General features: G+C 36.9%; 1 protein-coding gene across 4 annotated transcripts in view; it reads left to right on the forward strand.

The window, feature by feature from the left end:
• Nucleotides 1-23,231, forward strand: part of PPFIA2 (PTPRF interacting protein alpha 2) — a 501,565-nt gene that overhangs the window by 397,187 nt on the left and 81,147 nt on the right. For all 4 annotated transcript variants that reach the window (XM_040234485.1, XM_040234487.1, XM_040234486.1 and 1 more), the window contains exons 14-19: nt 681-772; nt 5,514-5,649; nt 7,301-7,521; nt 15,004-15,241; nt 18,936-18,965; nt 23,074-23,204. In XM_040234485.1, the coding sequence (XP_040090419.1) occupies nt 681-772; nt 5,514-5,649; nt 7,301-7,521; nt 15,004-15,241; nt 18,936-18,965; nt 23,074-23,204 (848 nt within the window). The remainder of the gene's footprint in view (nt 1-680; nt 773-5,513; nt 5,650-7,300; nt 7,522-15,003; nt 15,242-18,935; nt 18,966-23,073; nt 23,205-23,231) is intronic.

A 23,231-nucleotide genomic window follows, 5' to 3' on the forward strand; every position in this document is an offset into this window, starting at 1 on the left:
TTATTCACGAGCCAACACACTATCTCTATTTGGACTTATGGCCATCTCAATCTTAACAAGTAATCCCCTCAATTCCTAAAATACCACTACCAACTAACCTAATCAACACCCAGCAGTCATGTCAGTAGACCACAACTTCTTCCCCCTAATTATTCAGGTTAAAAGTCTTGGAGCTATTCTTGACCTCTGTCTTTATCCACACTCCTTAGCCAGTTCAATAGCAAATTTTCTCAGTTCTATCTTCAGAATGCATCCAATATCCTTGCCGTTCTCTTCTGACACCATGGTCATCCAAGCCATAATCCTCTTGCCTGTTTTTGGAAGAGCAGTAATAATTTATTTCTTCCCTGCCTTTCAGTCCCATTCATCAGTTCACCTCAGAGCCATCAAAATCATCAGGTCACTTCTCTACTCAAAAATCCCCATATGTTTAGAAAGATTTAGGATTAGTGAGTACTAGGGAATGTGGGTAAAATTGTATTAATTTCTGCTGTCACATTTTCATCTCAAGGGGAAAGTCAGGCATTTTTTGCTGTCATATCTAACCATACTTAGTAAAAATATATTGATTATTTTTCCATTTTAGAAAGTTATTAAACTTAGTAGCTGGTTTATCATAACTGAATGTTGGTATTATTGGTATATGCCTATCATCTTAGTAACACTTCTTTGATTTTTAGGAAAGGTTAGCAGAAGAAATTGAAAAGCTGAGATCTGAACTTGACCAGTTGAAAATGAGAACTGGCTCTTTAATTGAACCCACAATATCAAGGTAACATTAAATTAAAAGCTTATCTATAGTTCACCAAAAATCAATGTGAATTTTCTTATGGGTTTTGTATCTCCTCAAATGAAATAACTAAGTACCTTCTGTTGGGCAGCAGGCATTGCCCTATTTTGATTCCTTACTGATTTATAGTTTCTATGCTCCAAAATAATTCTCTAATTTAGTAATTCTTTCCTCAAACATGCAATAAAATGTAAATCTTTACCTTTTGTATTTTTCATTTAATATATATAGAAATATATGTCTTCTTCTATATTATAAACCATACATTAAGAAGTGGAGCTATAGATACAGAGATTACATGTTTTTCTAGGAAGAGGCATCGGTCATTTTCTCTACATGCAGAAATGTTTTTAGTGTTTCCTGTTACTGAAGAAGCATCCTCGGTTATGATTACTTATATTTACTCATCACTGGTAATGATCTGTTTTGTCGAGGCAAAAGAGGGGAAGAGAAATACATTAAAAATTTTTCAAGTAAATTTATTAGTACTCAGCTGCTTTGAGTCAATACCTCATCTTTAAAAAAAAAAAAGCAAAGAGATGTTTATTTACTATGTAGATAGATACATATCTAAGTTGATAACAAGCATTTATTTGTTAAACAACACAGTATCAGCTATTTGAAACTTTTGACCACCACAGACTTCTATTATAAAAGTGCATTTTTTTTTGGTTTTAAGCTTATCCTAAGAATGTTAGCTCCATAAGGGTTGGAGTTTTTTGCCTGTTTTGAGTACTATAATTTCAGCACCCCCCCCCCAAAATATATATATATATTAGACTCTCAATAGATATTGTTGAAGAAATGCATATCTAGTAAAGCATTTTTCAAGCATTCAAGTGAAAAATCCAAATTAAAAAAAATCCTAAAAGTACTTATATTCTCTTCAATGTGAGTATTAATAAAAACAAAATTCAGAATTTTGAATTCAATTTAATATAAGAAACACAGTTCTACAGGTGTAAATACAGCCAAGGAACTTTTAGATATGTAGATCTTTGATTTTGAAAATAATGTTTATTCTTCTAATGTTTTATTATGATTTGTGTATCTGAACTTGTTACTGATTCAGTGATATACATGGTGATGATGATGATGATGATAATGGTAAAGATGAAAGAAAATGCCAACAGAGTAAATACACAGAACTAGCATTATTCAATCAACAGATGTATATTTTATTAGGACCAAATGGCCATTTCATTGTCTTTTTTACCTTCAGTCTCAGAAATAGAGTTGTAAAAGTGCTATCTAAAAGTTCATCACTGTAGTGAGTCATCATGGCAGCCTAACAATGTGACATTTATTGACAATGAAGAATCATCAGGGAAGCCTGGAAACTACATGCTGCTGCTGTTGCTGCTAAGTCGCATCAGTCATCTCCAACTCTGTGCGACCCCATAGACAGCAGCCCACCAGGCTCCCCCCCCTGGGATTCTCCAGGCAAGAACACTGGAGTGGGTTGCCATTTCCTTCTCCAATGCATGAAAGTGAAAAGTCAAAGTGAAGTCTCTCAGTCGTGTCCAAATCTTAGCGACCCCATGGACTGCAGCCTACCAGGCTCCTCCATCCATGGGATTTTCCAGGCAAGAGTACTGGAGTGGGTGCCATTGTGGGTACAACAGGTTGTAGTGGAAACACTAGACTAAAAATAACTAAGTTGACATTCCTAGGTCTTAGGCATATAATAACAAAATAACTGTTTGATTTTGGAAAACTCTTGTTTCCTTAATAAATTTAAATTAATTACATACAAAATAACATTTTATGACAAGTTTACTTTGCAGATGAGACAAGTGAGAAAAGGGTGTTTTGTAAACAGTAAATCAACTCACAAATATAAAGTATTATAGGAATTATTAAGACAGCTAATTCATAATAAGAGACAACTGAAACTTTATTAAACAAATTATTTCTTGAACAATCATATTCTGAGGGCACACAATTGAAAAAGAAATAAAGAAACCAAAGTACATGAGAATTTCATCTACTAGTTTTTGATCTTACAAGTGGGGAAGTAGGAAGAGATGAGCTAGAGTAAGTGAGACAGTGACTAATATCCTCTACTAATATATTGTTTTGAAAATAATGTTCATTTTTCTAATGTTTTATTATGATTTATATATCTGAACTGAAGTTATTAATTCAGTGATATATATGGTGACGATGATGATAAGAAAGAAAAATGAGTTCCAAAGTGACTGGAAAAGGCCTCATTTGGCTCATCTCTGGAGAAAGGTTAGGATCTGGATAATTGCAGAGGACAATGAAGGACATTCCAGGAAGCAGAAGAGTGAGCAACAGGTTTTCTCCAAGAAAATTCATACCTACTTGTCTGTGCAAGTTCCTTTATGAGACTGTATTCAAGTCCCAGGAGATCCTGGAGGAGAAACCACATGGTTCCTTGTTTAAGGGAACCAGGGACTGTGTTGTAACTTACATCTGCAAATGCCTTTCAATATATTGTACACCAAAAATAATTTTTAAATTGAAATATATGGAAATACTGCCTCTGACAGATCAGAGTTAAATAAAAGGAGAGAGGTGAGGAGCAACTGCTTCAAATAAGGTGTAAGCAATGCTTTCCTACAATTAGTGTTGCTTCAGGTCTTTTGTTCTTTCAAGATAACTTAAGTGCTTTCTACTTGTGAGATGTTGGGACATTGGAGATATAGTGGTGATGGCAGTGAAGAATACATGTTCCAGATGGAAAATGCACAAATACGAATTTGAGGATTACGGGGCTTCCCTGTTGGCTCAGACAATAGTCTGCCTGCAATGCAGGAGACCTGGTCAGGAAAATCCCCTGGAGAAGGGAATGGCTACCCACCCCAGTATTCTTACCTGGAAGATTTCACGAATAGAGGAACGTGGCAGGCTACAGTCCATGAACTCTCTGTGAGCTGGACACAACTGAGCGACTAACACATTCACATTCACACAGGGAATTCACATTCATACAGGGAATGCCAGGAGCTAGAGTAGTATATGACGTTGAGACTTTTAAGCCTCAGCTTAAATGGAAACTTAAGAAATAGTAATCACATAAATGTGTGAAGAGATAGAAAAAATAACATGTTCACAGGCTTGAAGCAAAAGAAAGTATGAGTTTGAGAGTAAATGGAAATGAAACTGGGAAGTAGAAGCCCAGGTAGAGGGCCTTGTAAGAACAATGAAGAGTTTTGAGGAGGACATCAATGGTATCAGATCTGTGCTTGTTTAATGTTTTTATTGATGACCTGGAATTGAGAGATAAAACAACAAGAAAACAATACTCCTAGCATGATGTTATAATTTTAGAAACTCTAGTGCCCAAAGAGACATTACTCTAAGCAGTCACAGACTAATAAATGTCCTTAGACAGGGAATATGCTGACCTGGACAGTTTGAACTATATTATTAGTATAATCAATTGCATTCATTTCTTGTCTTACCAGATATTCATGAAATTCTTATTATATTCTAGAAATATCTCCTTGAACACACAACGGTGACTAAAATCTGATCTTTGTCTTGATAAAACTTATATCCTCTGCTATAAATAAAGACTGACAGTTGTGCCATTTAATGGCTATGGCCTGATTGGCTAGTTTTTAATATATAACTGATTCACAATAAAGCCATTTTGCCTGATTAAGCCTCAAGTTTGCTGCTATAAAAACAATAGCCTTCATCTATTTGGAGGATGATTCCTTACTTCATCTGTTTTAACATCCAATTGGGCTAAACAAGAACCTGCATCAATTAAGTCAGTGTCTTCTACTTCTTCAAAAACCCAGGACTCACCGAACCTTTTATAGTCTTGCCAAGTATTTGGAGATGTTTGTTTTTGTCCGCAAAGAGAACTGAGGGTAAGAGCATAGTAGATCAACAGAAGCCCCAAGTTCAAGAGAAAACAGCTTTAAGAATATTTCCTACCGATGATGGATCATTTTCTATGACAGCATGTTGCATTTGTTATTATCATCATTACTGTAGCTGTAAACAATTTTACATAAATCCATATATAAATAATATACTTGGAGAAACATTTAGTGCACTTCAATTACAATGTACTTTATTTTCATGTTTATTGAAACTAGTCTGATGATATTTTCCAGTTAGAATTTTCAAAGTGTTTTATCTCTAAGCAGATTTCGGAATTGAATGTGCTTATTAAAAGATTCTTCCTTAACATTTTTGGAACAATATCTTATCCTAACCTGAAAAACTGTTCTGGTGGACTATCCTATTTTATTTTCAAAAAAAAAAAATTAACCTTAGGTCAATCTGATTTTAAGTATTTTGTTAATTTCCTATATTGAAAAATAAAACAGTGGAAAATAGATAATGCTGTGACTCAAAAAGTTTACTCATTTTTCTCTTAGGTTAATGAAGAATATTTAAAACAAACACAGTGATAAATAAAATGTATTGGATTATCCGCTAAATAGCTCAAAATAAAACAGAGTTGTCAGAATGTAAGCCAATGGATTTTGGTTGTCAATCTTAACATTTCAATTGACTAGGGAGTTTGAAAATGATAATGAATGAACAGAACGGCTTTTTAATATTCTAAAATGAACCTGATCTTCGGAATGGACCTGAGACTGGACTTTATGACATAAGCCTCTGAAGAGACCTCTAAGATTTATAACATATTTTCTTCCCCCTTGAGGGTTTGACTTTTGTTGCCAATTAAGTGGTAGATGGTGATTTGCTGATAAGTTTTCCTTATTTCCAGAACTCATCTAGACACCTCAGCCGAGCTGCGGTATTCTGTTGGATCCCTAGTGGACAGCCAGTCTGATTACAGAACAACTAAAGTAATAAGAAGACCAAGGAGAGGCCGCATGGGTGTGAGGAGAGATGAGACCAAGGTTAAACTTTTGATTTCAAGTCTTTGATGGTTTAAGTAAATACATTCTTCCATTTTGGATAGTATTTTTATACTGAAAGCATTCATTTTTATTAGTTTCAGGTGTGATACATGACATTTTTTTTTTTTAACTATAGCTAACATAAAATCCCTCTGCATGTGCTAAGTTACTTTAGTCATGTCTGACTCTTTATGACCCTATGGACGATAGCCCACCAGGCTCTTCTGTTCGTGGGACTCTCCAGGCAAGAATCCCCTTCTCCAGGGGGATCTTCTCGACCCAGGGATCGAACTCGCATCTCTCATATCTCCTGCATTGACAGGCAGGTTCTTTACCACTAGCGCCACCTGGGAAGTCCAACATAAAACACCTGCTGATGCTGCTGCTGAGTCACTTCAGTCCTGTCCGACTCTGTGCAGCCCCATAGACGGCAGCCCATCAGGCTCCGCCGTCCCTGGGATTCTCCAGGCAAGAACACTGGAGTGGGTTGCCATTTCCTTCTGCAGTGCATGAAAGTGAAAAGTGAAAGGGAAGTTGCTCAGTTGTGTCCAACTCTTTGAGACCCCATGGACTGCAGCCTACCAGGCTCCTCTGTCCGTGGGATTTTCCAGGCAGGAGTACTGGAGTGGGTTACCATTGCCTTCTCCGCATAAAACACCTACTAGCTACCAAAAGTTGAACTAAGCCTGTGTCAAGTATTTATTCATGTAACCTTATAAATTGAGTACTATTTTATACAAATTTCATGTATGAAAAACATTGAAGCTCAGGAATTTTAAGTGTCCTACCTTACATAGTCAGCCGAGTGATAAGAGTCTAAACTTGTGTCTGTGTTTGAGTGATTTCAAATTATGCCATGTGGCCAAAAATGGGCTTTGGGGCAATATCACTTTTGTAGTCCTCCCCCCCCACCCCACCCCCCGAATCATTTTACATCATCACAAAAATGAAAACCCACTTGTAAATAGCAGGAAATCTAGGACTGCTCTCTTTCTTTCAGCCATCTCCTGCCTTCAGGTCATAGCCTGAAAAGCACTGGTCTCTTGGTTACTTAAGACTGTTACTCATATGGAGGACTTATTGTATTAATTTTAAAAACATAGTCATGTAAATTGATGTGCCTTGGGCTTAAAAAAATCAATGAGGCATTTAAGCAACCAGAGCAGTGGAGATTAAATTAAATCTTTGCAATGTTTTTATTAATATTTTGTTAGAATACAGGAGAAAGAATTCCTGTGTAATTTATTGTGTGGTAATATTTCCACCCTCAGTCTAATTATTAATAGTATAAGAAATGGAAATGCTTAAGTACAAGTGAATAGAGATTGTTACATTTACAAAAAGTGAAAACATTGGAAACATAGATGCTTTAAAATAAGTACTACCTTGAATTGAGGTTGAACTAAAAATCATGCAGAAGTTTGACATTTTTATTCCTATTAAAATATTGATATTTATGCTGAAATTAGTACCTTCCATGACTTAAGTATCAAGGAACTATTTTATTAACATGATAAATAAAATATTTATAATCAATTCTGCTTTTGCCAAGGTAGCTATAAAAGCATGTGTGGTTTTGGTTTTATTTTCAAAATAGTGCTTTGAAAATGAGCAAGATGAAACATACTGTAATTTTTCCTTTACCTTCCAGGTGAAATCTCTTGGAGATCATGAGTGGAATAGAACTCAACAAATTGGAGTGCTAAGCAGCCACCCTTTTGAAAGTGACACAGAGATGTCTGACATTGATGATGACGATAGAGAAACAATTTTCAGCTCAATGGATCTTCTCTCTCCAAGCGGTCATTCTGATGCCCAGACACTGGCCATGATGCTTCAGGAACAACTGGATGCGATCAACAAGGAAATCAGGTGAGTTCAATGATTTCTGATGGTCTCAAGGGATTGGAAGACCTTGATTCTAAAATTGTGATCATCAAATCAGAAGCACTGGCATCCAGATACTCAGACCTCACCCTGCACCTACCGAATTATAATGTGCAGTTTCAGTTTCTCAGGATAAAGTTAGGACAGCTTTTATAAGAAACATATGTGAAAAATGCAGATTAATGATATTCAGTTCAGTTCAGTTCAGTCGCTCAGTCATGCCTGACTCTTTGCGACCCCATGAATTGCAGCACACCAGGCCTCCCTGTCCATCACCAACTCCCAGAGTTCAGTCAAACTCACGTCCCTCGAGTCAGTGATGCCATCCAGCCATCTCATCCTCTGTCGTCCCCTTCTCCTCCTGCCCCCAATCCCTCCCAGCATCAAAGTCTTTTCCAATGAGTCAACTCTTTGCATGAGGTGCCCAAAGTACTGGAGTTTCAGCTTTAGCATCATTCCTTCCAAAGAACAACCAGGACTGATTTCCTTTAGAATGGATTGGTTGGATCTCCTTGCAGTCATCTTCGATGAATTTTCCAAATGAATTGAATATCTGAGTAGCACTGGATCTTTAGCTTCAATCTATCTCTTACTCAACTGCTGCTGTTGCTGTGCTGCTGCTGCTGCTAAGTCGCTTCAGTCGTGTCCGACTCTGTGTGACCCCATAGACGGCAGCCCACTAGGCTAGTTCCTCTAATTTGATTTTCCTTTACAATTAATAGAATGCCTAGAGTTTAAATGGCAACCCACTCCAGTGTTCTTGCCTGAAGAATCCCAGGGATGGCGGAGCCTCATGGGCTGCTGTCTATGGGGTTGCACAGACTGAAGCGACTTAGCAGTAGCAGAATTTAAAACTGTATTTTTTAATTTAGCAAAACCATATCACCTCTCACCAGGTTTTTCTGGAGTCATGTATGGTCAATAATTTTAAAGTGCAAAATTTCTTTTTTTTTTTGAAGAGGAGGCAATTTTTCCATTGGAATGTGTTTAAACATTATTAATGTTGTACTATGTTACTTTATTAAAACTTGCTTTGGAATTCTGATCTTTGGGTGAAGTTAAAAGGCACCATGAATGTAAACTTCAGAGTAACAGAATTCATATTCTTTCTGTAAATGAAATATTATAATTAGGAGTAATTATATTGCTGGGAGAAATGTCAATAACCTCAGATATACAGATGACACCACCCTTATGGCAGAAAATGAAGAGGAACTAAAAAGCCTCTTGATGAAAGTGAAAGAGGAGAGTGAAAAAGTTGGCTTAAAGCTCAACATTCAGAAAACGAAGATCATGGCATCCGGTCCCATCACTTCATGGGAAATAGATGGGGAAACAGTGGAAACAGTGTCAGACTTCATTTTGGGGGGCTCCAAAATCACTGCAGATGGTGATTGCAGCCAAGAAATTAAAAGATGCTTACTCCTTGGAAGAAAAGTTATGACCAACCTAGATAGCATATTCAAAAGCAGAGACATTACTTTGCCGACTAAGGTCCATCTAGTCAAGGCTATGGTTTTTCCAGTGGTCATGTATGGATGTGAGAGTTGGACTGTGAAGAAAGCTGAGCGCTGAAGAATTGATGCTTTTGAACTGTGGTGTTGGAGAAGACTCTTGAGAGTCCCTTGGACTGCAAAGAGATCCAACCAGTCCATTCTGAAGGAGATCAGCCCTGGGATTTCTTTGGAAGGAATGATGCTAAAGCTGAAACTCCAGTACTCTGGCCACCTCATGCGAAGAGTTGACTCGTTGGAAAAGACTCTGATGCTGAGAGGGATTGGGGGCAGGCGGAGAAGGGGACGACAGAGGATGAGATGGCTGGATGGCATCACTGACTCGATGGATGTGAGTCTGAGTGAACTCCGGGAGATGGTGATGGACAGGGAGGCCTGGCGTGCTGCGATTCATGGGGTCGCAAAGAGTCGGACACGACTGAGCAACTGAACTGAACTGATATTAGTATTTTCAATAATGTTGTTTCTTAGAGAAGTCTAAGATTCAGAGCAAAATTGAGAGAAAAGCAGAGTGAGTTCCCATATACCTCCTGGCCTCAAACATACATATCCTTCCCCATGGTCAACATCCTTAATAAGAGTAGTTTTCATTACAACTGATGAGCTGACATTGATGCAGCATATTTTTCAAATCCATAATGTACATTATGGTTCACCCTTTTTTTAAACGTCATTTTATTGTGGTAAAGGGGCTTCCCTGGTGGCTCAGACAGTAAAGGACCTTCCTGCAATCCAGGAGACCTGGATTTGATCTGTAAATTGGGAAGATCCCCCGAAGAAGAGAACGGCTACCCACTCCAGTATTCTTGCCTGAGAAATTCCATGGACAGAGGAGCCTGGCAGGCTACAGTCCATGGGGGTCACAAAGAGTTGGACATGACTGAGCGACTAACACTATTGCAGTAAAAGTCACATAATGTAGAACATACTATTTTAACCATTTCATGCAAAAATTGGCACAATAAAGGACAGAAATGGTATGGATCTACGAGAAACAGGAGATGTTAAGAAGAGGTGGCAAGAATACACAGAAGATCTATACAAAAAAGATCTTAATGACCCAAATAACCATGATGGTGTATCAGTTACCTAGAGCCAGACATCCTGGACTATGAAGTCAAGTGGGCCTTAGGAAAGGTCACTATGAGCAAAGCTAGTAGAAGTGATGGAATTCCAGCTGATCTATTTCAAATCCTAAGAGATAATGCTTTAAAGTGCTGCACTCAATATACCAGCAAATTCAGAAAACTCAGCAGTGGCCACAGGACTGGAAAAGGTCAATTTTCATTCCAATCCCAAAGAAAGGGAATGCCAAAGAATGTTGAAACTACCACACAATTACACTCATTTCACATGCTAGCAAGGCAATGCTCAAAATCCTTCAAACTGGGCTAGAACAGCATGTGAACTGAGAACTTCCAGATGTTCAAACTGGATTTAGAAAAGGCAGAGGAACCAGAGATCAAATTGCTAAATCCATTGGATCATTGAAAAAGCAAGAGAGTTCCAGAAAAACATCTACTTCTGCTTTATTGACTATGCCAAAGATTTTGACTGTGTGGATCTCCATAAACTATGCAAACTTCTGAAAGAGATGGGAATACCAGATCACCTAATCTGCCTCCTGAGAAATCTGTATGCAGGTCAAGAAGCAGCAGGTAGAATCAGACATGGAACAATGGATTGGTTCCAAATTGGGAAAGGAGTACGTCAAGGCTGTATATTGTCACCATGCTTATTTAACTTCTATGCAGAGTATATTGTGTGAAATGCTGGGCTGGATGAAGCACAAGCTGGAATCAAGGTTTCCAGGAGAAATATCAATACTCTCAGATATGCAGATGAGATGACACCATCCTTATGTCAGAAAGCAAAGAGAAACTATAGAGTCTCTTGATGAAGGTGAAAGAGGAGTAAAAAAGCTGACTTAAAACTCAATATTCAAAAAACAAAGATCATGACATCTGGTTCCATCACTTCATGGCAAATAGATGGGGAAACAGTGGAAACAGTGGCTGACTTTATTTTCTTGGGTTCCAAAATCACTAAAGATGGTGACTGCAGCCATTAAATTGAAAGACACTTGCTCCATGGAAGAAAAGTTATGACCAACCTAGACAAGCATATTAAAAAGCAGAGATATTACTTTGCCAACAAAGGTCTGTATAATCAAAGCTATGGTTTTTCCAGTAGTCATCTATGAGTGTGAGAGTTGGACCATAAAGAAGGCTGAGCACCTAAGAATTGATGCTTTTGAACTGTGGAGTTGGAGAAGACTGTTGAGAGTCCCTTGGATCGCAAGCAGATCAAACTAGTCAATCCTAAAGAAAATCAGTCCTGAATATTCATTGTAGGGACAGATGCTGGAGCTGAAGCTCCCATACTTCAGCAAGCTGATATGAAGAACCAACTCATTAGAAAAGACCCTCATACTGAAAAAGATTGAAGGCAAGAGGAGAAGGGGATGACAGAGGCTGAGATGGTTGGAAGGCATCACTGACTCAATGAACATGAGTTTGAGCAAACTGCAAGAGATGGAGAAGGACAGTGAAGCCTGGTGTGTTTCAGTCCATGGGATCTCAAAGAGTTAGGCATGACTAAGCAATTGAACAACTGTTTTAACCATGTTTTTCTGTATAGTTCAGTAACACAAAGTGCATTCACATTGTTTTGCAACACTTAATGTCACCCATTTTCTGAATTTTTACCTTCCTGGACTGAAACTCTGTCCCCATTAAACACTAACTCCCCATTCACCCTCCCCATCCTACCCCCACCTCCAGGTTCCTGGCATGTACCAATGTACTTTCTGATACTATGAACTTGACTATTCTAAATACCTCATATCAGAGGAATCAAACAGTATTTCCACATTTTGGTTCACTCTTGGTTGTCTGGAAAATGTATGATGATGTATACCCAATAAGATGATATCATACAGACAGAATATTTTTACTGTCCTAAAAACTCATCGTGCTCTGTCTGTTCATCCCTCTCCCCCTGCCAACCCCTGGAAATCACTAATCTTTTTTTTTTTTTTTTTGTATCCATGGTTGCCTTTTCCAGAGTGTCATATATTTGGACTCATACAATATGTAGCCTCTTCAGATTGGTTTATTTCATTTAGTCATATGCATTTATTGTTCCTCCATGTCTCTTCATGGCTTGATAGCTCATTTCATTTTAGCACTGAAAGTTATTCCATTGTATAAATGTACCAGTTTATGTATCCATTCACCTACTGAAGGATATCTTAGTTGTTTCCAAGTTTGGACAATTATGGATAAAACTGTTCTAAATGTCTATGTGCAGGTTTTTGTGTGAACCTCAGGTTTCATATTCTTTGGGTAAATATCAAGGAACACAAATACTGAATTATATATTAAGAGTATGTTTAGTTTTGTAAGAAATTGCCAAACTTTTCCAAAGTAAATATGTAAAAAGAAAACTTTGTGGTGATCATTACCTTGAAATTAAAGATTATATATCATTGGAAATCACAATAATCCATTTATAGTTAAGAGGAAGATATCTCAGGATGGATCAAATTGCCAACATCCGCTGGATCATGGAAAAAGCAAGAGAGTTCCAGAAAAACATCTATTTCTGCTTTATTGACTATGCCAAAGCTTTTGACTGTGTGGATCACAATAAACTGTGGAAAATTCTGAAAGAGATGAGAATACCAGACCACCTGACCTGCCTCTTGAGAAACCTATATGCAGGTCAGGAAGCAATAGTTAGAACTGGACATGGAACAACAGACTGGTTCCAAATAGGAGAAGGGGTACGTCAAGGCTGTATATTGTCACCCTGCTTATTTAACTTCTATTCAGAGTACATCATGAGAAACGCTGGGCTGGAAGAAGCACAAGCTGGAATCAAGATTGCTGGGAGAAATATCAATAACGTCAGGTATGCAGATGACACCACCCTTATGGCAGAAAGTGAAGAGGAACTTAAAAGCCTCTTGATGAAAGTGAAAGAGAAGAGTGAAAAAGTTGGCCTAAAGCTCAACATTCAGAAAACCAAGGTCATGGCATCCAGTCCCATCACTTCATGGGAAATAGATGGGGAAACAGTGTCAGACTTTTTTTTTTTGGCTCCAAAATCTCTACAGATGGTGATTGCAGCCATGAAATTAAAAGACACTTACTCCTTGGAAGGAAAGTTATGACCAACCTAGATAGCATATTAAAAAGCAGAGACATTACTTTGCCAAAAAATGTCCGTCTAGCAAAGAGTCAGACAGGACTGAGTGACTTCACTTTCACTTTTCACTTTCATGCATTGGAGAAGGAAATGGCAACCCACTCCAGCGTTCTTGCCTGGAGAATCCCAGGGACGGAGGAGCCTGGTGGGTTGCCGTCTATGGGGTCACACAGAGTCCGACACGATTGAAGTGACTTAGCAGCAGCAGCAGCAGTCAAGGCTATGATTTTTCCAGTGGTCATGTATGGGTGTGAGAGTTGGACTGTGAAGAAAGCTGAGCACCGAAGAATTGATGTTTTTGAACTGTGGTGTTGGAGAAGACTCTTGAGAGTCCCTTGGACTGCAAGGAGATCCAACCAGTCCATCCTAAAGAGACCAGTCCTGGGTGTCCTTTGGAAGGACTGATGCTAACGCTGAAACTCAATACTTTGGCCACCTCATGCAAAGAGTTGACTCATTGGAAAAGACCCTGATGCTGGGAAAGATCGAAGGCAGGAGGAGAAGGGGACGACAGGGGATGAGATGGCTGGATGGCATCGCCGACTCAATGCACATGAGTTTGGGTGAACTCCGGGAGTTGGTGATGGACAGGGAGGCCGGGTGTGCTGCAATTCATGGGGTCACAAAGAGTTGGAAACGACTGAGCAACTGAACTGAACTGATCTCAGGAGAGATGTTTCTAACCCCCATCTTTCAAATAAACTATATGCGTACACAGTTTTATTATAACAATATGCAAATTGTGTATGATTCAGCTTAAATAGGATCTTTGCCGCAACTCCGCTAAAATTCTTTATTCTTTGTGTCTTTGTAATAAATAATTTATGTATATTCTTGAAGTTTCTCCCTGATTAAAGAAAAAGAGTAATAGTGATTTGTCTTCTCAAAAACATTTACAGCAACAGTTTTTCTTAAAACATTTAACTATCTAGTGTGTATACATTATTTAAATTGCTTAGTGCTTATGTAAAAGCAAGTTGGCTAAGTCAGGGTTTTATTTGGTCAAATTATAATTATGAATGACCATTTTTTGAGGAGTCTATCAATCATGCTTTTTCATTGGATAGGAGGTAGGAGTCAATATCCTTGTTGAGAGTTGAGTTCTTAAAAGTCTCACATATTAGTTCCTAAGTACAAATGTAAGATTAAGATTAGAGGCAGTAATTAACTAGACACTCAAAGTTTTAAAAGAGTTTTAACAGGTAGTAGTATAGAAAACGGAGAAGGCCATGGCAACCCAGTCCAGTACTCTTGCCTGGAAAATCCCATGGGCAGAGGAGCCTGGTGGGCTGCAGTCCATGGGGTGGTGAAGAATCAGACACGACTGAGCGACTTCACTTTCACTTTTCACTTTCATGCATTGGAGAAGGAAATGGCAACCCACTCCAGTGTTCTTGTCTGGAGAATCCCAGGGATGGGGAGCCTGGTGGGCTGCCGTCTATGGTGTCACACAGAGTTGGACACTGCAGAAGCAACTTTGCAGCAGCAGCAGTATAGAAAGGGTATCAAACTGTAAACCCAAGGGATTATATGTCATTTGGAAAGCAAGATTTTCTAGTTCTCAACCAAGAAGTCTCTGGAATTTATTGAAAGTTATATTGTCTAGGGAAAAAAAGAAAAATGTTAGATTTGATATAAAAATATTCACAGTTATTTATTCATTTATTCATTTGATGAATTCCAAATATTAATAACTTTATAACAACATGTAATGTATCAAAATTAAACTATTATCTTTCAGACTAATTCAAGAAGAAAAAGAATCCACAGAGTTACGTGCTGAAGAAATTGAGAACAGAGTGGCTAGTGTGAGTCTGGAAGGCCTGAATTTAGCAAGGGTCCACCCAGGTACCTCCATCACTGCCTCGGTCACAGCTTCTTCGCTGGCCAGCTCGTCTCCCCCTAGTGGACACTCAACACCAAAGCTCACACCTCGAAGTCCTGCCAGGGAAATGGATCGGATGGGAGTCATGACCCTGGTATGATGTGTCCAGGGAACCTTTGCTTCCATTAGAATTACTCATGCGTTAGCTAAAATTTATTGGATATTTCTTCTCATCTAAAAGCTTTCTGTGTGTTTTATCATTTTTCTTTTTTTCTTAATAAGCCTATATGATAAGTACAAATATTAATCCAACTATGAAAGGAGGAAACAAAGCCTAATAAAAACCTATGTGATAAGTACAAATATTAACCCAACTATAAAATAAGGAAATGAAGCCTACACAGCTATAATTTCCCAAGGTTCACATAATTAGTAAATGGAAGGAAGAGCAGAAATCTAAACACTGCATCAGAAATCTGAATAATTTAAACCATTAAGTTCATTTTTACTGATGATATATTGATGAAGTACATTGAGACTGGGTTTTTTTTTTTAACACAGTAAGTTTCAAAATTATTTATTATAATTGCTTCAATAACCAACATAGAATGTTATAATTTTATAATATAAAATTATAATTCTAAAAGAACTTAAATTCTAAAACAATAGCAGCAATTTCCTGAGCTTTATAATTCCATGTCAATAGTTTCACCCTTCATCCTTTAATTTTTTATTTCATGTATCTTCATTTGCGATTAAAAGTCAGAAATCTAAATTATAAAGTACTCTTAACATATGAAAGAAAAATTAAAATACCCCTTGCCTAAAATAATGTAGGTAGAGTGACTGCTGACTGTTATGATGTTTAGTCACTTTATTCTCATGATAACATGATAACACTTTATTCTCATGATAGTAGTCTAAGGGCATTATCTTGACCATAAGTAATTGAAATGCTGAGAGTATGGATAAATGTCCTGTTCAACACAGCTAGTAAAGAGGAGCTGAATTTTTCTTCAAATTTGCTAAGTCAAAAGCATATACTATTTTATCTTTGTTGTTTTCAGTGGTTAGGAGGGAAATATATTTCAATATATTTTCTGATATTACCTGGGAAATATGTTGAAAGGACAACGATAATGAAGATTGTAATATTCTGAACTCTTTATGAGGGGAAAATCTATGTTTTGTCATGAATATTAGAACTATATTAAAACAATAAAATTTAAATTAAAAATAAAAGTTTGGAGATGGAGATTAAAACACAGATAGATCAAATAATAGATGATATACTGCAAAAATCTAGTACAAGTATAATAAATGGAGGAGAAATTAATACTAGGACAGAAGAATATGAATATTAAGTGTATATAGTATTTCTGGTCAGAAGGCTATGAAACCTCTATAAAAAGTGTCACAATGCCTGCATCTGTATACGTGTGTATAATATATGAACAATGAAGTTTAACTCAGTTTCTAAATGATTGTTAAATAAATCTTTTTAAAAGTTATGTGGCAATAATGTATATTGTGGCCAAAAATGGCATTAGAATTAATATATATAAATGTGCATATGTGTGCATATATGTATGTGTATGTGTGTGTGTGTGTGTATATATATATATATATATATATATATAATATTCTCACCCCAAGGGGAAGACTACCCTGTAAGTAAATGATTTTTAGATTTTATCTTCATAAAATTTCTACTATGTATATCAGTTTAGGTATCTTTTTCTTTAATTTTGCAACTGAAAATTGGAACAAAAGGCTATTTATGAGGCAGTATTTCCTATATCCAAAGTCTTTACAATTATGAAACTTCCAGGCAATAAAATCTATATAAAAGAGGAATGATGAAAAAAAAATAAAAGGAAATACCTCCTTCAACCATTGAGTATCCTATTCCTTGCTTATTTCCAGAAGGAAAATCCAAATAAAGACCAACTAATCAAAGTGGATCCCAGCTAGATACAGCACAACATTTTAGCCAATGTACTAAGATAAACTAACCCAATATACTGAGCTACATTTTGATCTATGACCAAGTTATGATCTCCCTATTTTAGAAATCTAGGAACCGAACTTCCTTGGTGGTCCAGTGGTTAAGATTCCACATGTCCACTAAAAGGAACAGTTTTGATCCTTAGTCAGGGAACCGAAATCCCACAGGCTGTGAGGTATGCCCTCCCCTCTAAAATCCGAGAACCATCCATCTGATTAGAGTAATTAAAAATGATATTGTATTTGGCTTAGTTTCTGCATGTGTAATTTATGCTATGTATATTGATAATCTACTTGTCATCAAAGCTGTAGTAAGAATATTGGCCCACAAGGGTATAATTTACTTAGCATTCAAGCCAAGAGAACTTTGGTTATTTCTGTATTGCTGTTATTTTCAACACTTTTTCAACCTATTATTTTGACCTTTTAAGTATTTTCATTATATATTAGCATTATAACCTTGACAGTGTTGTTATTTTTATAATAACAAAATAATATATTTGTATCCATTTAGACATAATGTTTGGTTGTGTATGAATAGGATGCCACTGCTCTCATGCATTTTCTTGAGCAGTTATAAATAAAACATGGTAAATGAACATTATTATACTATAATTAGAGTACTTAAAAGCTATTAGAGAATTTCCTGAGGGTAAAAAGGAAAAAAGTAAACAAAAATTAAACATTTAAAATGTTTAATATCTGACTCAATAAAACAAAAAATAAAATCCAGGAGGTCCTTATCACCTAGTAGAACTTTGTCATCAAATTCATTATTGTTATGGTGAAAGACAGGTTTTCCTTTACCTGTAGAAAATATCGTAGAAAAAAATAATTTTGTTGGATGTAATTCATGTTTGAATATAAATTTGAAATCAAAGAAAAAATTTGAAATTTTAGGGACAGACAAGCAGGGATTTAAAAGACATTGTATTCACTCATATTGTTTATATTTACATATTTAGCAAACATAAGTATTTGTCCTGGTAATAAAACCTATTGATATCTACCTTTACCTCACCACAAATCCAGAGGCATAAATAACATTAGTAATATCTAGTTATTTAGAATATTGAATGAGGTAAATCAACCCATTTTTCAGTAGCAACAGAAATGTAAAGTATAATGAAATAGTTTAACAAGGGTTTTCCTTACATAAGAAAAATTAACAAATATTCAGTGAATATGTTTTATCTGAGGTCATAAAAAAATAACTTTTTTAGTTTGTTTACTTCTGTAAGAGAGCACTATGAAGAAGACAGAAGCCCCAGATACATGCTGTACTTACTGAAGCCAGAGTTTTCGGTAAAAAGCTTCTGAGAAAGCAGAAGCTTTCAGCATTTCAGATGTCAGAAACTTTGAGATCACGTAGGAATAGCATAACTGCCCAGAGGAGGTCCACGGCCCTGCATAGGCAAGATAAAAGGGAATGTTTATAAACTAGTTGTGTGTACACTGGCTCTCCCTTTACACATAATCTTCTTCACTTCCATCTATCCTTGGGAGGATATAGCCCCATGTTTACTTCTGGCTAGTCACTTCATGTATGTTTCATATTCCCTAAGGTCTGTGTGTCTCACAGCTCATGTTTCAGGCATGTACACATGCTCCCTTCATGAAGACCTGCCCCTCTACCATGCCGTCCAGGAAGTTTCCTCTTGAAAACAGCTCCCTGGAGGAATGCTTTTATAGTGATTAAAAGACACTTATTTTGAAAAGAATGGAATTAAAGTTTAAAAAAAGGAAGTTAAATTATAGCTACTATTTAAATTTGTGACATGGTCAAATGATAATCATTAACTGGTTCTGTTTTGTGTTGCTTTTATTACTGCCAACCATAGCCAAGTGATCTAAGGAAACATCGGAGAAAGGTACTGTATATTTCTTTGATTACTAATTGAATGTTGTTTTTTCTATGAAAGATTTAAAATTATCTTTCTGATAGTTGAAGGATTTTATTAACATAAAAATATTAAAAATATTTAAGTGCTTTTGAATTGCTTAAATGCAATCCTAAGAGCAAATGTATAAAGATAAAATTGTTTACACTTTCTAGGGTAATGTTTAGACTGTGGGGACTAAATTTTCCTGATTTTCCACGGAATTTTTAGACCTCTTTTGGAATAATTAGATAGTATACTGTTGATACAAGAACAGTGATGCTTGTTTTAAAATGTAGGATTTAACATTGTTGTTCAGGCACTAAGTCATATCTGATTCTTTGTGACCTCATGAACTGCAGCACACCAGGCTTCACTGTCCTTCACTATCTCCCAGAGTTTACTTAGTTACATAAGACAAGCAAATCAAGAAACAATTTCCAATAAAAGATAGCTTCTTACTCATACTTCCCAAGAGCAGGGGCACGCCATGCTATGCCTGGCCAAGGGGAAGCACCAGGTCAGAACTCAGGAAGTGTGAGGAGAAATCATGGGCAGGAATGTTTATTGTGAAGGTAAGGTACGCAGGCTTAGGATTGACTAATTTGAATCATTTCAGTGAGTCATAGGGTCTAGGGTCTATCTCTAGTTGTCTGACACCTGGCCTGTGATGATTAAGGTAGAGGAATAGTGCCTCCTAGAGGGTAAGGGCTTCCCTCAAAACTCAGTTGGTAAAGAATCTGCCTGCAGTTCAGGAGACCCAGGTTCCATCCCTGGGTCAGGAAGATCCCCTGGAGAAGGGAATGGCAACCCACTCCAGTATTCTTGCCTGAGAAATCCCATGGACAGAGGAGCCTGGCAGGCTACAGTCCAGGGGTTTGCAAGAGTCAGACACAATTTAGTGACTGAACCACAATCAGAGTGCAAGAGCCAGACAGAAAAGATGATTTGGGATACTGATCTAGAATGTTTGGTCTGCATATGGAAGGCACACTCTGGGAACATAGCTTGCTATCTCTGGGAATTAGCTAGCCCAGGGAGGGGGCATGGCTCCAGATACCACTTTCCTGTTTAGAATGAAGTCGAGAGAATAAATCTTGGGTATAGGAAACAAGCTCCCGTGGTGGCTCAGCTGGTAAAGAATCTGCCCACAATGCAGGAGACCTGGGTTTGATCCCTGGGTTAGAAACAAAATGGAATAAAGTTCAGATTCACAAAATAACATTGTGTTAGATAATTGAGAGTGGCAGAGCTCAGATTCAGGAAATCAGATGGGACAAATTTTAAAGATTCAACCTACTATCCAATGCATAAATAAGTCTATTTTTTAGCATCTTCAAGATGTGATAGTAAGCCTATGCCCAAATACTTCTGCAACTAGGGAACTTTTTTTTTTTTTTTAATTAAGGGAATCCATATTACGCTTTAGTTCAGTTCAGTTCAGTCACTCAGTCGTGTCCGACTGTTTGCAACCCCATGAATCGTAGCACGCCAGGCCTCCCTGTCCATCACCAACTCCCGGAGTTCAATCAGACTCACGTCCATCGAGTCAGTGATGCCATCCAGCCATCTCATCCTCTGTCATCCCCTTCCCCTCCTGCCCCCAATCCCTCCCAGCATCAGAGTCTTTTCCAATGAGTCAACTCTTCGCATGAGGTGGCCAAAGTACTGGAGTTTCAGCTTTAGCATCATTCCCTCCAAAGAAATCCCAGGGCTGATCTGCTTTAGAATGGACTGGTTGGATCTCCTTGCAATCCAAGGGACTCTCAAGAGTCTTCTCCAGCACCACAGTTCAAAAGCATCAATTCTTCAGCGCTCAGCTTTCTTCACAGTCCAACTCTCACATCCATACACGACCACTGGAAAAACCATAGCCTTGACTAGACAGACATGACCTAAATTGAATTTTATTTTTATTGTCCATCATCTGTCTTCTTTTAGTATCTTCTCTTTGACACTATCAGTTAGTTCTCAATTGCCAAATTTATCATGCATAATGTTATTACCATTTTTCTTTGACTTCCTTCACCACTTAAAAGGATTATACTGGAAATACAGGAAGAAATCTGAGTATATGATATGTGAAATAATTTCAGTATATGATATGTGAAATAATATGTGTATAAGAGGGAAAAAAATGTAAAGGAAGATCTTTTGCAGAAATAAAGCCTCAGGGAATTTAGGGAATACAGAGAGATGATTGATAAGAAAGGGAGGTTATAGAAAGAAAACCACAAACTCTAACATTTATTGTATATCAGAGTAAGGAGTTATATGCATGATTTAATTTGCACTTCAAAAGAAATTAAACTGAGTATATTCACTTCTATTTTATTGATAAGGAAATTTAATCTCTGAGTAGATAAGTAATTAGTACATGTCACTCAATAAATAAGAGAAGTCAAGATTCAAATCCATCTCTGATTCTGAAGTCTTTCTCCTCCACTTTACTCATACAGCATGAGATTTAAGTATTATTCAGCAAAAGGGTTTGTGTATAATGTTTTTAAGAGCAGATATTTTGAAAGTTGGCCTATTTTGACCTGCCATCTGGAGAGAAGAAGTTGTTTTATAAGCCAGTGTTTCAGAGAAAAAGTCTGGAAACAGAAATAATCAGGCTTCCCAGAAACAATTGTGGAAAACAATCTTGGTAAAATAATGGAACTGTGAAAACATAAATATGTATTAGGGAGAGTTTGGAAATACGCTTTACAAGTTTAGATGAGATGTGAGTTTAGAAAGGGTTTTCCATAGTATCAACATTATGCTGAAAACAGTCCTTGAAAAAGATTCTTCTAATAGCACTATATTCATTGAAATGGAGAAAAGAGATCTTATTAAGATCTCTTATCCAGTTAAGGGCTTCTCAGGTGGCTCAGTGGTAAAGAATCTGCCTGCAATGCAGGAGAAGGAGATGGATGAGTGTTTAACCCCAGGTCAGGAAGAGCCCCTGGAACAAAAGATGACAACCCACTCCAGTATTTTTACCATGAGCAGAGGAGCCTGGCAGGCTACAGCCCATAGTGTTGCAAAGAGTCAGACACGACTGAAGCGACTGAGAAGACATGCACTATGCTGGTAAAAGTAACCTAGGTTTGAATGACAAGAGCCCAGACAGACACTTTTATTGTTCCTCCAATACATGAAGTATCATATCACATATAAACGCACTTATGTATAATAGCTTAATGTAAAGAAACTAGTGAGACATTTATAGACAAAAGATGAGAACATAGTTTTAAACTTTTTGTTTTAGCCCTATTGAGACATTTCTTCATCAGAACTTCTAGAACCATACATCTTTTAGCTACAGTTTCCACAATCTTTCTCCCTCTCTCTCTCTCCATATATATATATATGGTTTAATGCACAATGGTACTATGAAAAATGCAGCATTGTTTTTAAAAATCTTTAGCTTACAATTCAGTTGGTTGTTGAAAAGTCTTATTTTAATACAGTTCTGTATATCCATCTGTAGTGAAATTAAACAGTTTGAAAACATTCCATTCTTACCTTTTATTATTCTCAATTTAAAAAGAAAGTTTTTTTTTTCTTATAAACTGCAGTTCTTTTTTTTTTAATATCTGGGAACACATTTAATTAGCCTTATTTAAAACACCCTATCTGATAACATTTTATTTTGTCAAATTCTCACTTCAAAAGTCTCCCACTTAAAAGTTGTCCATGGTGTGATAACCTGACTATACATATTTTCAGTGAATTAGTTCAAATATGTGTTCAATAACTTTGTAAAGCTTTTACATTCTGATATATTTAATGGATTCCAAGATAGCTTTTCCATAGTCCCTGGATATTGATGTATGGTGTTTACTTACACTTAACTAATATTTTTATGTAGTAAGTCCATTTATGTGTGTGTATGTCTTTTAACTGGAGTGTCTTAACTTTTAAATAGTTATGAAATTCCTACTCTTTAATAATGTGACTTTTTATGTGTAAGACTTATGTGCCCTAAATTTCTTGTTTTGCTTTTATATTAGAATTACTCAAATAGCCTTGCTTTAATGCGTCTCTATTTTCATCAGTTTCAGTTAAAATTTAGAAAAAGTGAATCTGGTGTATTTTTTTTTGCTTCTAGATTGCAGTGGTAGAAGAAGACGGTCGGGAGGATAAAGCAACCATTAAATGTGAAACTTCTCCTCCCCCTACCCCTAGAGCCATCAGGATGACTCACACCCTCCCTTCTTCCTACCATAATGATGCCCGAAGGTATGACCTTCCCAGCACACTGCCATT

Source organism: Oryx dammah, unplaced genomic scaffold (assembly GCF_014754425.2).
Source record: "Oryx dammah isolate SB20612 unplaced genomic scaffold, SCBI_Odam_1.1 HiC_scaffold_29, whole genome shotgun sequence".
Taxonomy (NCBI): domain Eukaryota; kingdom Metazoa; phylum Chordata; class Mammalia; order Artiodactyla; family Bovidae; genus Oryx; species Oryx dammah.